This window comes from the organism of the source record quoted next, unplaced genomic scaffold, assembly GCF_019419815.1.
Source record: "Pyrus x bretschneideri cultivar Hongxiangsu unplaced genomic scaffold, Pyrus_bretschneideri_v1 Contig7, whole genome shotgun sequence".
NCBI lineage: Eukaryota > Viridiplantae > Streptophyta > Magnoliopsida > Rosales > Rosaceae > Pyrus > Pyrus x bretschneideri.
The window spans coordinates 8,862,077-8,877,856 of record NW_025999809.1 but is presented as its reverse complement, the minus strand read 5'-3'; the positions used below and the strand labels follow the sequence as shown (position 1 = coordinate 8,877,856).

General features: G+C 37.9%; 3 protein-coding genes across 5 annotated transcripts; 1 reads left to right on the top strand and 2 right to left on the bottom strand.

Annotated features, from left to right (window-relative positions):
* The first annotated feature begins 5,527 nt into the window (after window positions 1–5,527).
* LOC103958109 (E3 ubiquitin-protein ligase RGLG4-like) lies at window positions 5,528–10,893 on the top strand. Of its 3 annotated transcripts, XM_048573933.1 has the most exons (12): window positions 5,528–6,024; window positions 8,670–8,754; window positions 8,864–9,004; window positions 9,108–9,221; window positions 9,304–9,401; window positions 9,491–9,570; window positions 9,755–9,860; window positions 9,951–10,078; window positions 10,168–10,220; window positions 10,266–10,336; window positions 10,461–10,517; window positions 10,603–10,893. In XM_048573933.1, exons 1-12 carry the CDS (start codon window positions 5,791–5,793, stop codon window positions 10,687–10,689), a joined length of 1,254 nt encoding a protein of 417 aa, XP_048429890.1. In that variant the 5' UTR covers window positions 5,528–5,790; the 3' UTR covers window positions 10,690–10,893. The 3 variants fall into 3 exon arrangements, with proteins under 3 accessions (XP_048429890.1, XP_048429889.1, XP_048429888.1); XM_048573932.1 differs by having other exon boundaries at window positions 5,531–6,024; window positions 9,328–9,401; window positions 10,168–10,336; XM_048573931.1 differs by having other exon boundaries at window positions 5,531–6,024; window positions 10,168–10,336.
* Window positions 10,894–11,035: 142 nt separating this feature from the next.
* LOC108868006 (pentatricopeptide repeat-containing protein At3g03580-like) lies at window positions 11,036–12,938 on the bottom strand. Its single transcript, XM_048573935.1, has one exon. The coding sequence runs from the start codon at window positions 12,692–12,694 to the stop codon at window positions 11,864–11,866; it is 831 nt and encodes a 276-aa protein (XP_048429892.1). The 5' UTR covers window positions 12,695–12,938; the 3' UTR covers window positions 11,036–11,863.
* A 198-nt stretch (window positions 12,939–13,136) lies between these two features.
* On the bottom strand, window positions 13,137–14,818 carry LOC103932296. The gene is made up of 2 exons (XM_009341857.3): window positions 14,539–14,818; window positions 13,137–13,565 (listed from the first exon to the last, which is right to left on the bottom strand). The coding sequence occupies exons 1-2, from the start codon at window positions 14,737–14,739 to the stop codon at window positions 13,383–13,385; spliced, it is 384 nt and encodes a 127-aa protein (XP_009340132.1). The 5' UTR covers window positions 14,740–14,818; the 3' UTR covers window positions 13,137–13,382.
* Between the last annotated feature and the right edge of the window lie 962 nt (window positions 14,819–15,780).

Genomic DNA, 15,780 nt, shown 5'->3' with positions numbered 1-15,780 from the left:
GAATAATAAAGTATAAGTATTTCGGTTCTGTATTTCTGTTATTTTATTGTTTCTAAATTGTTTTCTAACAGTTAACACGTCAGATAGATACCTCATGCAGAAGGTTTTTATAAACTCAACATTAATAGTTCAGTGGAGGGCAATTCAACTATAGAATTTTATCACTAGGAATCATTAGGGGCACTTTTCTCTTGCTGGCTCTCGTCGTCTAGTAGCCTAACACTATCACTGTGGTGGAAGCGCTTACTTTTCGGGATGCTTTGAGTTTAGCCAACCCACATCATATCATGAAATTTATAGTGGAAGGAGACTCGAAGATTGTTATTGATAGCTTTTATGGAAAGTGTACAACTTCGTGGATAATTAAAACCATTTTTGAGGACATAAAATGGCTTGCTTCCTTGCTCAGTTCGGTAGAGTGAAAGCAAATTTTACAGCATATGTCGTTACTTTCCTTGAGCATATTTGTAATAATCTATATCTATGGGTTGGTTGTGTTCCTCCCAAAGCTAAAAATGCTCTTTTGTATGGCTTTCGAGACCTTAGGTGTTAATGAGGTTTCTCTTTAAATTAATTGCACTTTTTCTATAAAAAAAATTTTATATATATATATATATATGACCTCCTGTGGAAGTGAATTAAAAATTATTGAAAATATTTTTAGAGAAAATATATTTTTTTATTTCAACTTAAAGTGCATTAAACAAAAAACATCAGTCATATACTTCTTGCAAGAGACACTTTTAAGTGTGTTTTTCTTCAAGATTCACATGCATTTTAACAAAAGATTGATTTCAAAAATATTTTCACTAAAAACACTTTCATCTATTTTAAAAGCATTTCTAAACGAGTCTTATATTATTCATTCTTCTTTTGCTCATTTACGTTTCCTATATCCAAAGAACAAAACTAAATACAAAAAATAAAATGATTATCAAACAAGTCAAAAGAATCTCGACTTCGACTTCCTCATTCCTATTAACAAAGAAAAACAAAAATTTCATTCTTTAAAATAAAATAGTTAAGAAGGTTTGAGATTGTCCTTTTAGAAACGTTGTACAATAAGAGACTGCGATTTCACTAGAACAATGGATGAAATCTTGTATGACGCATTCCTTTAACTTCATTTTTTTTATAGGAATTGGATCCTCTCTTGAGCTGCTCATCCGGGCCGTTCAAACTTGATCTAACGACTGTAATTATTATAACTTTTAAAGGATATCCTTTTTTGGAGCCGTTGAATCAAATTTAAACGGTCCGAATGAGCTGCTCAGGAGGATCTTCATCCTGGGCTCAGGAGAGGATCTAGTTCTTTTTTATATGACCAACGAGGGAGAATATTGTAAGAGACACTAATTGGAATTTCCCAAAAGTATTTGGATAAGAATATGCAAAGGCAAAATGGATGTTGGAGCATCTAAGCTAAAAACATGCGTATTAGTAACGGTTCAATTTTCCTTCGTTTCATATGTTTAATTATTTATAAATTATTGTAAATTATTCTGCTTTTTGTAAGTAAAAAGTTATTTCCCGTTCTATAACAATGTAACTCCATTTTATTTTCCAAATATCATAATTCAAATTGTTGCTCTTTATCATCATATAAATATTATTTATAGAAATTTCATTTAATATTGAAATCGTTTAATCATTCATATGTGTCGAACAAATAGACAACTATGGTAACAATATTCTCATTATTAACCGTCAATTTGGTTTTTTTTTTTTTTTTTTTTTTTAAATATTTCATGATTAATGGTCTCCAAATCGAAAGAAATTTTATACAAAAGATCTTCAAACTATGTCATTTATACAGTGAAATAATATCACATCCTTGTGTCAAAAGGCATGACACCTGATATGTAAAAAGCCAAACAGTTTCATAGTTGCTAAATGATTTAGCCCACTGAACACTCCTGAAAAAAAAAAACATGTGTGAAGTGCAAATTTGAATTAAAAAAAAATCTATATATATAATTGTAGTGACACACCCCGACCCAGAAAGTCCACTTGGACCCTGAATCGAGCTGTGCTGGCCGACACTTGGAAGGTGACGAAGCCATAAAATGTGAATAAATTTGAATCTAAAAGTATCTAAGTACCAGAGTGCGCTACGAGTGGGAGCAAACCCATTTCACACGCGATGTCAGAGCATAAGTAAGGTACAGTAGTGTGGGTAAGAATCATACCCTTAAAAGTAGCCACCAATACTAAGGTTAGCTATATATCCTCATCGATACGAACCCAGCAGTTAAAACCTGAAGGGTTACAAAACAGAAAGTGTGAGTAAGCAGTAAAACCAAGCTTCCTAAAACTATTACCTTTCTAACAGTAATAACCCCTCACTGTAATTCCCTTATCGTTTTCTATAGGACAGTACAACATATATTCATATATCCAAACCATACTCATAAATGACCAAAACCACGGTTTGCCATCAACTCTATCATACACTAATAAGTAGGCCAAATGAACTAAATCAATACAAAGTGATGTATTAGTCAGAGTCATCTAAAATGACCTGTACGACTTATCCATATCTCATCAATCCTGGCTAGCATATAAGTCGGAGTCACCTATAGTGACCTGTACGACTTATCCATATCTCATTAATCCTGGCTAGCAAATAACTCAATAAGTATACCTGCACACGAGTCGGAACCACCTAAAGTGGTCTGTACGACAAGACTGGGTGTAAATAAATACGCTCAAGTGCTACGATCACGTGAAGACTGTGCGAATAATCGCGGGTCACCTACGAGTCGGAACCACCTAAAGTGGTCTGTACGACAGGACTGTGCACCTACCTTGTATCCAAGGTGAGAGTAAGGTGCGGGAGGTGAACATCACGTGAAGGACTGTGCCCTGGCCACGGGCGGGAGCACTAACACCGGGGTGCAGGTTTATGAGCTCTCAATGCATCTCAATATAACCTGTGGAACTCATGGCAATTAGTACGACAGTATCGAAGTTGCCTAACACATAACTGTAGTCATGCTATAACTCAATCGATTCCACTAATACCATAAACTCACCTGAACTTACCTGGGTGTCCTGAGTTCACCTTTGCACTTGAAAGCATTCCCAATAATTATATGCAAGTAATATACATATGGATATACTATGATGCAATCTAATACTCAACCATGTCGTAGCATTTTCAATTATAAACAATACGGTGAGAAGTGTACAATCAATAACACCCTACTCCCAAACTACTTATTTTCAAGGATAATTATTCATGACAACCCAATTAACACTAATTTAACTAACTAATTCATAAAACTAAAACTTGCCTTAACCAATTTCCTTCGCATTACTCAATTTCCCAAACAAGGCTTTTGTCTCAAATATTTTATGGCTGCATCTAACATCTCGTTAGACTGCCTACGTACCCTAGATAGGGATCAAACCATTCGTAGTTTATATAGTACTTCAAGCATTCACAATAATTATATATGAAAGTAATATGCCTAATTAATTTAAAGGTGTCGATAGAACTCTCAATAATATGTACGATAAAAAGGAAAAGATGCACTCACCTGGAGTCCACGCTATGATTCTCTAGCGCACGCATCGAGGCGTCCTGAATGATCGGTCCCTGTGGCCAATTATCAAATCACATCTCAGAACTCTTATCCGTAGAATACGTAATTCACATAAAACACAACTTCAACGACATTCTAAAATAGTTTGATACCCATTGACCACAAATCAACCGTCTATCAAAGATCGACGGTAGGGTTTACAACCCTGTATAACTTGACCCGGAAGATCCGCATATCAAATTTCCAATCTGCAACTCCCAACGATCCACAATATGTTTCTAGAATAACATATTAAAATTTCATTACGATCCAACGGTCAGATCTCCGTCAATTGCCTAAAACAAGTGGCCGTGAACATTTATTTTACTAACTTCCAATCCAATTCAGGAAGATCCGTAATTCAGATTCCCGATCCGTAAATTCCTATGATCTTTAAATATTACGTATTATAATGTATCCAATTTTGGTGACGATCCAACGGTCGGATCATTGATTCACATTTTTATCAAGTAACGTATCGTAATGAATTTAGGTTCCAACTATCAACCTACGTCATTCAAATGACAAAACTGACTTCAAAACATTCGACATAGCCTAAAAATAGCATTGGCGGCTCACTGGCCACGCGCTGCCCCGGCTCGCCGGAAAATCCAACTATTTCCAAAAAATCTCAAACTTCACAGAAATGAAGATCTCAGTGAGTGGAACAACTTTCATACCTGCCACGAAGTCCAAAAGTGGACGGAAGATGGTCAATTTTGCCCATGAAGCCGGCGGATGCCTAAAACTTCCTGACGTCGATTCGTCGTCTACGGTGGTCCAACGGGGTCAAGGTTGGTTGGGTTTTGCTCCTGGGATGATGGGCTACAAAGCCCAAGTGGTGGCATCGGCCATTGCTTTGCCGATTTGCCGGAAAATTGAGAAGGGTGGCCGGAGCACCATTGATTTTCGTCAACTTTCGTGGCCTCAAACCTCCACATCCCATGGTTAATTAAGGTGGTTCTTGGGTGAGTTTTGTAGAGGGGAATGAGAGCTTCAAGATGGTGGTGGTGGCATCGAAAAACTCCACCGGAGTTGGCCGGAATCGGCCTTGGAAAATGGGTGGTCGGGAGTGGGAAAACCCACGGGAAAGCTGGGATTTTTTTTTTCTTTCTTTCTTTTTCTGATTGGGCTTCACTTTAAATAACCAATTTCTGATTGGGGATTTAATTTAATTAACACTAAACCTTGAATAACCAATTTCGAACGTCCGTACCTATACCGTTATAATCCGGACTCGCAAACGGCTTTCGTCTATGCGTTCACATCCACGAGTATTACGAGAATATGTTAAAAGAATAAGTCATACGTCTCTCTAGACGATGGTCAACAGAAGTCAAAGTCCTTGCCTCTAGGGCAATTTCGTAAATTCATGCTTTTAAAATAAAATAAAAACGTAAAATTTGGAACAGGTTGTCACATGTAGTCATTTTATTTCTATCTTTCCATATATAACCGAAGAATGAAAAAGATTTTTCAAGAGTCTCGAGAGTTTCTCATTCAATCATTTTCCTTCTTCTTGTTGCTGGATATCTCGTCGTACACATCTTTTATTTGTTTCTCGAGCCTATAGTGAGTTACATATATATTAAAAAAAAAATTCTACATATGCATAACTTAATTAAGTACAAATTTTAAAAATATCCAATTTACTTTCTGTTATGGAGAATAGTGTATCTTTTTATCTACCTTCTTTTTTTCCTTGTTAAAAACTTCATTTCTTTAATACATACTTTCTTTTATATTCTTCTATATCTACTGTTCATTAGACAATATTGCATTACAAAATTAATTTTTATATTAAATTTTGTACTCATAAATATACCACAAAAGAAGAAAACCGTTTTAAACACCAAAATAGAGTTTTACACGTGAAGATGTTGAATTTTAATTTCGCACAGCATCCTCAAAATCTCGTAACGCCACGGGTGGGGTGTGACGGTCACCTAACGTTCTTTTACGAGGGAACTCTTTATTCCTCCTCAAAAAGTCTTCTGCTTTGTTCATAGGCAGCAACAAACTAAAGCATATATTCCTAACCTCACTTCCCTGACTCTTCTTCCTTTTCTTCTTCTGAATCCAAAGCAGACGGAGTCCATAGTTTTTCACTCTCGGCACCCTATTTAAATCTCTCTTTTGTCCTCTGTTTTCTCTCATATTTACCGGCCTTGCATTGAACAACAAAGGAGGAGTAGATGTTGCCATGGGGAACCTCTTGTCACTTTTCAAGAGCAAGCAGAACAGCCATGGGGTTTCTAGAAGTATCTCCGGTGGCACCGCCGGCAGCAACCACGGCGTCACTGGTAGAACGCCGTCGTATGATCCCGGGATGTCCAGGAAACTGAACATAAATGATACGAGTGCTAGCAAAGCAAGGAGTGGTACGGAGAAGCATAAGTACGCTTATATCCCTGATAACTACACATCCCTTCAACAGGTTTCTCTCTCTTCTCTCTCTCTAACAAATTAATTATTTTTGCAATTTTGTCTGAAATTAAGCAGAAAACATATGAAAATTTTCGTTAATTTCACATACAAATTGGGGAATATGTTAACTCTATGGGAATCTCTGTTTTAATAGGAGGATTGTTTATCTCCTTTTTAATTATCATAGGTTTGGTTTGGTTTTGTTTTGGATTGGATTTTTTTTTTGGGTCTTCTCCTCTGACTATCCTTTGACATTGTCCAAAATTCTACGGTTTCTATTCACTTTTCAACGGAAAATTTTCAAATAATTGAATAAACAGTGGTCAGCAATAATGACGCGGACTCGACTTCTTAATAAACAAAAAAAATATAGGAGTTATTGGGTTCGATGCTCCAAACGGATGTGTCTGCTTAATTGTGAATAGGGTGAAATTCCACATAAACTCCCCGAATCTGAAATAAGTGGATAATCGTAACTTGTCATCAATTGTCTTTCTTTAAAAAAAAAAAAAAAAAAATCTCTAGTCAAAATTAATCAATAATTTCTCTCCTCAGTTTGTTTCTCAAAACTTTGAAATATACGACTCGAGGTTAAGAGAATCATTCTCTTATACTATATTACTTTTATACGAAACTCAAATTTGATTATAAGAACGCACCAAAGCATGCACACTGCTTTGACCAACTAATCAAGTTCAACATATGCCATTTTTTTATTAGTTGATTTCAAGTAAGAGGCAGGGCCATGAAGGATCATGATGGTTGGTTTCACACCCATCCTGACTTTTTTTTTCACACGAAAAAGTTTATTGTTATGGTTATGATTTTCGTAGGCTCGAAGTCCCATTCCGGTATTTTTACTTTAATTTCCTTCTTTAGGCTTGATTTGAGGTTAGTTGCTCTTATGTTGTGAGCTTTGAGGAGGACTGAGGTATGGATATCGGTGGAAGGAGAGAGGAAGAAAGTCAGAGAGGCTTGGGTTTAGGCTTAAGGAAGGGGATGATGAGGACGACACCATATTAAATCCAAACGATGGTGGTCGATTGCTGATCACAAGGTAGAATAATTTTTGTAAAATCAAATGTTTCAGATTAAGACTTTTGAATCCGTTCTAGACTAAAATCCTGGTTCCGCCTTTACTTCAAGTGATGGCCCAAGAACAGTTTCCATGATAATTCGTTACATATTAAGAGTCGGGTTTAGACAAAAATTGAGAGTAGGATTACCACTAAACACTGAAACCTAGTTGATTAGCTCCATTGCCTACACCATTTTAGGGTGGTTGGACTTGGACCCATCTAGAGCACTTCAAATGACTAAGATCCAAACCAGTCGATAATCTCAAAGACATGATAGCATTATTGAAAGTTTCTTATCCCAACATGACTTGGAATATGTTATTGGATGAGCTCAAAGTGTCCCTTTTTTGTGTTGATATAATATTGGCACTTATTTTAAACATACGTAACAACATGGGCTCTACTAAAATAATAATAATTTTTTTATTTTATGATTTCCTTATCAAATAGCAGGACCTACTGCTAAAGGACTTATTATTGGTCGTAGCTTTCATCCCGTCAATTTAATTGAACACGTAAATTAATAACACCACAATTTATCAGTACCACGTAAAATTGTAAATGGATATCCACTCTTTTAGTCTAGTCTCAGTCCTCCCTAGAATTGACTTGGATGGTATTTTTAACTGCTTTTTAGTCATATCCAATTCGAAACCATCACAAAAATACATTATTGAGGGGATTTTTTTTCTCACCGCACTCAAGTAATGGTGATGTTCACCATCCTCAAATAATAGCAATGCTCACCACCTTATTTATAATTGTTAGATGAGTTTAAATTTTGAGATATGAGTAATGAATAGGCACAAAATTTAAATTGATCAAAATGCGATAAACAAGATAATAAGTATTGCCACCACTTGAGGATGCTGAGCCAAAATATACCCTTATTTGAGTGGTTAATTTCTATTTATTTATTAATCATGGGCCAAGCAACTATCATGATTGTCAATTATTAATCAAGCATGTTGCACGCATCTTTCTTTCTTTATATAAAAAGGATTTTGCATTAGTGACGTGTCAACGCGTCTCTTTGAAAGCATTACTCTATTTTTAATGGCACATTGGAAGATTGGCCAATGGGCAATGCTAGCACACAGAATACAAGCAAGGCGAGTGGGACTTGCTTTTACTTGCTTGTCCCACGACCCTACTGTTTATTCTTCTAAGTATGATTATTAAAGAAAGGTTGTGAAACACGAGGGGTTTTACGGAAAGTGATTTCTGCATACCCATTTTCTTTCTCTACACAGTCTTGTGTATCTAAAATCTTTTGATTGAATAAGTAAACGAGAATCAATAGACAAAATTAAGCAATAGTAAGCAAATGAGTGTATAGAGTCATTTCTCAATTAGTCTCAATCATCACCGAGTAAATTTGTCAAATCTCCAGTTAATATACAACGATGCGCCTATCTGTCTCGTTGCATGATGTGTAACAACCGATGATACTCGGCTCATCACTTCACATGTTTTGGAACAACTCACAGTAACTCTGAACAGAAATTTGAAAGAAAAAAAAAAATATGAACGTCTCCTTTAACCTTGCAGAAAATCAATTGCTTCCTTTTTTCAGGTTACAGATGCCTTGAGAAAAGAAGGTTTAGAGTCATCTAATCTCATCGTCGGAATTGACTTCACCAAGAGCAACGAATGGACAGGTTAGCGGACGAAAATAAAAACTGCACCGCTGTTCGTATACATAGACTTAGATGCATTTTGTGTTTGGACATCTTTGAAGCAGATGATTTGTTGTTGTTGTTACTGCAGGCAAAGTTTCATTCAGAAACCGGAGCCTGCACGCCATTGGCGATGAACCTAATCCATATGAGAAGGCTATCTCCATAATTGGAAAAACTTTAGCTCCATTTGATGAAGACAACCTCATTCCTTGTTTCGGCTTTGGTGATGGTAGGGGCCTTAATCCCTCCAAAGTTTGAAGCTCTGGACCTTTTTTTGTTTCGTTTCGTGTTTTGATCATTGGATTGACTTTACCTCCCTCCTCACTTTTTAGCTACCACTCATGATCAAGAGGTGTTTAGCTTTCACAATGATCATTCGCCCTGCCATGGTTTCGAAGAAGTCTTGGCCTGCTACAAAAGAATAGTTCCAAATTTGCGACTTTGGGTTGGCGTAATCTTATATCTTGTGTTTTTCACGTATTATAGTTTGGAGTATCAGAGATTTATAGACATATGTTGTGTTTTAAGGGCCAACATCTTATGGACCTGTAGTTGAAGCTGCAATGGATATTGTGGAGAAAAGTGGAGGGCAATACCATGTTTTAGTTATCATTGCAGATGGCCAGGTTTAATATCTGATGCGCTCTCTCTCTCTCTCTCTCTCTCTCTCTCTCTCTCTCTCTCTCAACTAAGTACGAGTTTCTTAATTGTAAAGGTCACCAGAAGCATCGATACCAGCGACAATGAATTGAGTCCACAGGAGCAGAAGACGATCGGATCAATTGCAGATGCAAGGTAGAACCTGCAACTTTCATTTCCTTTGTTTTAAGTATGTCTATGCAATGCAGTTGTCATGGCTAAACCTAAGCAAATCTTGAAAGGTGCTAAATGTGTCGATTTACCAGGCACTGAGTGCATTATTACAGCAGGAATATTGAGTTGAACCTAAAAGATTTACTTTGAAAACTTATGTGAGCAGTTTCTATCCGCTCTCGATTGTTCTTGTTGGAGTCGGGGATGGTCCTTGGGAAGACATGAGGAAGTTCGATGACAAGCTCCCTTCACGCGAATTTGATAATTTTCAGGTATGATAAGCTATATAGCACTAAGTTTATTGCCAATGGAGAGATTTTAAGCAGACATTAATCCTCTAACTAGTTTATTTTCGTTTATAGTTCGTTAACTTCACCGAAATTATGTCTAAACACACAACTTCATCCGAGAAAGAAACTGCATTTGCTCTGGCTGCCCTCATGGAAATCCCAATCCAGTATAAGGCTGCTGTTGAATTCGGTATACTTGGGTATGGTTAGCATAAACACCATTTTGATTGGATTAGACTCTAGCATGCATAAGCTTACTAATATAAGTTTTATTGTACCTGGAAAAAAGACGTACGACAGGGAAAAAGAAGAAAATCGTTCCACGCCCTCCACCAGTTCCTTACACCCATCGTGCACCAACTCACGAACCAAGTGGTCTTCCAGCGCACACCCATCGTGCACCAACTCGCGAACCAAGTGGTCTTCCAGCGCCTGCAGGGGATGAACGAAGCGAGATGGTATAGCTTTTTTTGTTTTGTAATTTCTACAATTGCTATATATAGATGACCGAAGCGAAATGTATTTGAGCTTCTTACAAATTCGGATAACTTATATACTTTCTTCGTTTCAATTTGAATGCAGCTCTGTCCAATCTGCCTAACAAATGGAAAGGACATTGCCTTTGGTTGCGGACACATGGTGAGCTGCATTAGCAGAACCCCTTCTCTCTGTTCTTTCCTGTCTTGCATGCCAATTGCCATTATTAACAATTATTTCATTGCAGTCGTGCAGAGACTGTGCACCGAGATTGTCCGACTGTCCAATTTGCCGCCAGCCAATTCGCAGCCGTCTCAGGGTTTTCACCGGATAACCGCACAAAGGGATTCGTGTGTATATCAGATTGTGCATATAGCTTTTAGAGATTGTCTGCCTTCTGTCCGTGACACCCGGGTTTCGAATTGCGCCAGATTGTACAGTCCTGCTTTCTAAATCTAATGTGTACTTCTGCTCCTCTTTCTAATCATCTGTAAGATGTTTGGTTGCTTAAAATCAGTAGAACTTGTGAGTTGTGCTTCTTCTGTCAGCATTCGCCAATTAGCGAGAACTTCGATGGAGTTCTAATTCGTTCAATTTGCAAAAAGAAGCAGGTTAATGCGAAAATGTAAAGTGTAAAACTTTGTAGAACAACCTGCATTAGGTCAATAATTCAGAAACAATTGCTCTAACGGTGACACTGTCGAATTCAAATCGTGTAACTCTATTGAGGCACGACAATCACATTAAACCATCACTGTTTCTTCTTCCATTATCGTATCCAATCTCTGCAATGTGTTGAAAATCTGGTCTGTATACCGGTGAGATTCGTCATCCGCTTCAAATGTGTGATACATACAATCCACCTCAACCGAACTACTTCCAGTTGGCTTCTTGACGTTGTTGTCTCTCAGTAGCTTCCTCACTCTACCAGCATCCTCCCATCTGCCCACATCTTCATAGATGATGACTAGACGAATGTACCTCCCAGCATTTTCGGGGTCCAAAACAAACAACTTTCCCGCAGCTTCTTCGGCGAGTTCTATGTTATTATGTATTCTACAGGCTCCAAGCAAGGCACCATATTCATCTTTCCCTGCCTCCATGGGCATGCTTCTAATAAGCTCGACCGCCTGGTCAAGTAACCCAGCTCTTCCCAGAAGGTCAACTACACAGGCGTAGTGTTTCTCGCTTATTGTTACTCCATAATCTACCATTTTCTCGAAAAGTTCCAAGCCTTTTGTGATCATCCCTGAGTGACTACAAGTGGACAGTAAACACAAAAATACAGTACCATCCGGGCGTAAGCCAGTCTCCACAAACTGCGAAAACACTTGGAGTGCCTCATCTACATGCCTGTGCATTCCATAACACCGGATAATCACACTCCACAGGATCACAGTATTCTCGCTGATTTGATCAAAAATAACTCTGGCAGTGGTTACGCGACCACAATTTGCATACATTGTAATGAGAGCGCTGCCTAAAACAGCATCGGCTTTCATAATTGGCTATGTAATGTAAGAATGAATCCAAAATTCAACTTCAATAGCCGATGCTTCAACACAAGCAGGAAGAATGCAAACAAGAGTGGCATGGTCAGGCAAGCATGTGGCATGATCTTGCAGCGTGGAATGAAAAACCATGAGAGCTTCATGAGGATTCCCACTTGTCGTGTACCCCGAAATCATGGAATTCCAACTGAAAGAATCTTTCTCAGGTATTTCATCGAACACTCTTCTCGATATCTCAATCTCCTCACACTTGGAATACAAGGCAATAAGGGCATTCCCAACAGACAAATCCGAGTCGAGTCCACATTTCACGACATGTCCATGAACAATCCGACCTCTTTTTACATCTCTCATTGCACCGCAAGCCTCGAGCACAAAAGGGTGGGTGTACCGGTTTGCAGGTACACCACTGAACCGAATTCTATCATACACATTGAGGGCTTCAACAAAAGGAACCACATTTGCATAAGCCTGAATAACCATGTTCCACACAAAAACGTCTCTCTCAAGCAATTTATCAAACAGCTTACGTGGAGCTTCCATGCTTGATTCACTGCACTCGACATACTTGCCAACTAGCTTTGCAACAACAAATGGGTTTTGCTCAAAACCTCCAGTAATTATCCGGGCATGGAGTTTTTTGATCGATATGGTGCTTTTACAGTGCTGTAGCAAGTAGGTATGGTGATAAGAGTCTCTGCAATGAAGTGTTCTGTATGTTCTGCCACCAATGACAAACCCTAAAAATCTGAAGGGTTCCTTCCATGAAATTAGAATCTCTGATTGCCTGGCTAGCCCATTAATTTGGGCTTTCAACAGCTGCACCATCACAGTAGGTACAGGAGTTTACCCAGACACTACCGTTGCAGCAGTCTATCTGTCCATGGTAATACAAGCTCACAAATTGTTATGGGAATGCAAAAGGGAATGAGTTCTGCTTCATTGCTTTGTAGTCCCAAACCCTAAATTAGCAATTCTAATATTTAGTTCAAGAATTAAGGTTCCGTGAGAGTTTCTATCGATCTACTTTGGACATTGTTTGGCTCTTTAGAGCATCTCCAATTGAGATGTCAAAAGATAAATGTCCAATGATAATTTGATGGCTAATGTAGTAATGTCAGATTTTCTCTTCTTCTAATCGATATGTTTTTTCTCTCCTAACCCACAAATTCTTCTAACACAATAAAATAATTAAAAAAATTAATTGACAGCACCTTTTCTAATATGTCAAATTTGACAGCAAAAACTTTATATGTTTAATGCTTCTTCCTATCTTCAAATTTGATAGTGTGGCATTCCATGCATCGGAAAATGTTCTAGAACAACATGTACATGAGAAACTATCGTATTCCGTTGCCCTTTTTTCTCAGTGAGTTCTTACTGCACTTAAATATTCATAAAAAAATAAGACACAGCTCGCAAAGTTCTGCATAACCATGCTATCAAAAACGCCAAAACCCATCCATGTACTTGTTCTGAAGAAACATACAGATACCCTTGACAGCAGAACCTCCATCTACTTCTGTTCCTTCTCAGCTTCGGTGTTGCTTGGCTTTGGAATTGGTTGAATTCTCACATATGGATTCCTAGTCAATGTCTCTCCTTTCAGTGCAGCAACATAGCGGTCATTTGTGTTCTCTTTCCGCTGCAACTCCCCAAGGAATTCTGCCAATCTTTCTTTATTCACTTGCCCCATCCTCTGATTAAAAATTTCAAGCAAAAAAACTATCAGCATTTGTGTTGATTCAGAGTACGAAACTGCTTCAAGAAACAACCCGAAATTGATTTGAAATCCATTTGAACTAAACAAGGAAACAAGCTTTCAATAACAAGAAGTAATCAAACTTAATATCAGCAATTTGATGACACGTAACATGAGATTTATTCACGGTTTCTGATCCAATAGGGATCAGTACTGGATGAGTTAAACTGCCTCTGTAATGGGTGACACACGTACAAGTGATGGTTTCTCAACAAGATTCGATTTCATAAACATTATTCAATGTTTCTGATGAATTATAAACACATAGGAAAGATAAATGTTGGAACCAAGACATTAGAGGAGTTATACACGAGCAATTATCTGTTCAAGATCACAACGAATTTTAAACATGAAAGTGTAAACAATAAAGTAGGAAAGGCAAGGCCTTAAAAATTTAGTTCAGTGAGGTACATTCTTAGCAAAACAAACTCGATATATACAGATCGAAGAAGTGAGATTACTTGGTTGAGTTGGTTCCATACCATCAAACGACGCAAATTAGTCAGACATTTTGGCACATACATATACATGTGTTCCATACTAGTGAGTGAAAATCATTTAGCTGGATATATTTCCTTTACCTAAAGTTGGAAGCGTAGACACAGATCACACAGATTGGCTTCAACAAACCAAAACTTTTCAGGTCACTTCATTTTATCAAACGCATTACTCATATAACATGTATCACAACTTCACCAACAAGTCAAGATTGCAGCTTTGAATTTGCATCAAACAAAAACAACCCGTCCAAATCGAATAATCAATTTGATCACCTAATTTATTCGCTATTCGAAAAGGGGTTCGTATAATTCTCCATAAATTAACAATCTTTGCCTAATTACAAGCAAAACCCATTTCTTAAAACCGAATACAATGTCAGAAAACCAACTGGGTTGAACAGAAATCGCACCATGGATTCAGGTCGGGCGTTGCGGCGGAGCTCGGCCTCGAGCTGTTGGTTTCCAGAGTTGGTGGTCTGCATAACGAAGTAGCCAATAACGCCCGGAACGACGCCGCAAACGGTGGCGAAGGCCAAGAAGAAGGGCTTCGAATCACGGGTCTTGTTCACTACCCACCTCCATGTCCCGCTCTTCTCCCACAGTATCGACATCCTCGACTTCAACTCGTCGCTGCGTCTCTTCTGCCTTCTCTGGTTTTTGGTTCCTTTTTCCTTCTGTTCAGGTTGAATTGGGCTTTCATTGGACTTAACACGTTTTTTTACATGGATTAAGACTTTTAGTACGTTTCTGCTTTAGTTGGACTGGAGGTGTCACACCTCTACCCCGTACGGCCCATTAGTTTGAGGTGGGTTGTTTTAGGGTAGTGGCCAATCTGGTTTGGTTTGGTTTGGTTTGTTTTTTTAGTTGGACAGTCTTCCACAAGCGTCCACAACTTCCCCACCACCATCCTCCCTTTGCTTTCTTTGCTTTATCTCTTGCCTTGCATAAGATCATCATCGTGTGAAAGGTTGCACGGCTTAGAACCCCATTTAAAACTCACCTCTCTCTTTCTCTGTCTGAGAGTTTACTATTGAATGACTAAAATACATGTTAGGAACGTGGTTTAGAAATTTAACATTGACCGAGGGTTAGAGCTTGAATCAAGGTTTTATATTATATTGGAAGCAAGTGTGATTTATCATTGGATTGGGGGACTAGAAGAGTTTGGAATCTCTTTATGCAAATGATCAAAAGCTCCTCGTTCAAGGTTGCTGTATGTTCTCTTAATCTTAGGCATGAATATTGGGAAGGGTTGGGTTGGTAAAGATTGCAAAAAGTAATTCTTTCGGCAAAGACCTTAGAGCATCCTCAGTGAGGGACTCTATATGGGACTGGAAAAGTGGAGGATACAACCTATTTTAGAGTTTCGAGAAATCTTTAAAGCTTTATAAAAAAATCTCTCTTAGTGAGGGGCTATATCTTTCGGGCTCTATATGGAGATATATATATTTATTTATGTAGTAATTTGATTAAGCGATGTTTTTTTTTTGTATTAGCTTTTCTTAAGTTGATTTTTGGACGTGATATCTTAAATTTTTTTAATGAACCCTTTAACCTAAAAAGTTCAAATTGTGACAAAGTTAGATTTCATCACTTATGAATCGTTCGTTGGATTAGATTCCCTTTTCTCAATCTCATCCGTTGAAAGAAAC

What these genes read in the sequence shown, in the direction of transcription:
- LOC103958109 (XM_048573931.1), top strand. Translation starts at nt 5,791, where the DNA reads ATGGGGAACCTCTTGTCACTTTTCAAGAGCAAGCAGAACAGCCATGGG. An exon ending in GGATCAATTGCAGATGCAAG is followed by an intron (nt 9,571 to 9,754) that starts GTAGAACCTGCA and finishes TTATGTGAGCAG; the next exon opens with TTTCTATCCGCTCTCGATTG. An exon ending in GCGAATTTGATAATTTTCAG is followed by an intron (nt 9,861 to 9,950) that starts GTATGATAAGCT and finishes TTTCGTTTATAG; the next exon opens with TTCGTTAACTTCACCGAAAT.
- LOC108868006 (XM_048573935.1), bottom strand. Translation starts at nt 12,694, where the DNA reads ATGGTGCAGCTGTTGAAAGCCCAAATTAATGGGCTAGCCAGGCAATCA.
- LOC103932296 (XM_009341857.3), bottom strand. Translation starts at nt 14,739, where the DNA reads ATGTCGATACTGTGGGAGAAGAGCGGGACATGGAGGTGGGTAGTGAAC. An exon ending in ACGCCCGACCTGAATCCATG is followed by an intron (nt 13,566 to 14,538) that starts GTGCGATTTCTG and finishes ATTTTTAATCAG; the next exon opens with AGGATGGGGCAAGTGAATAA.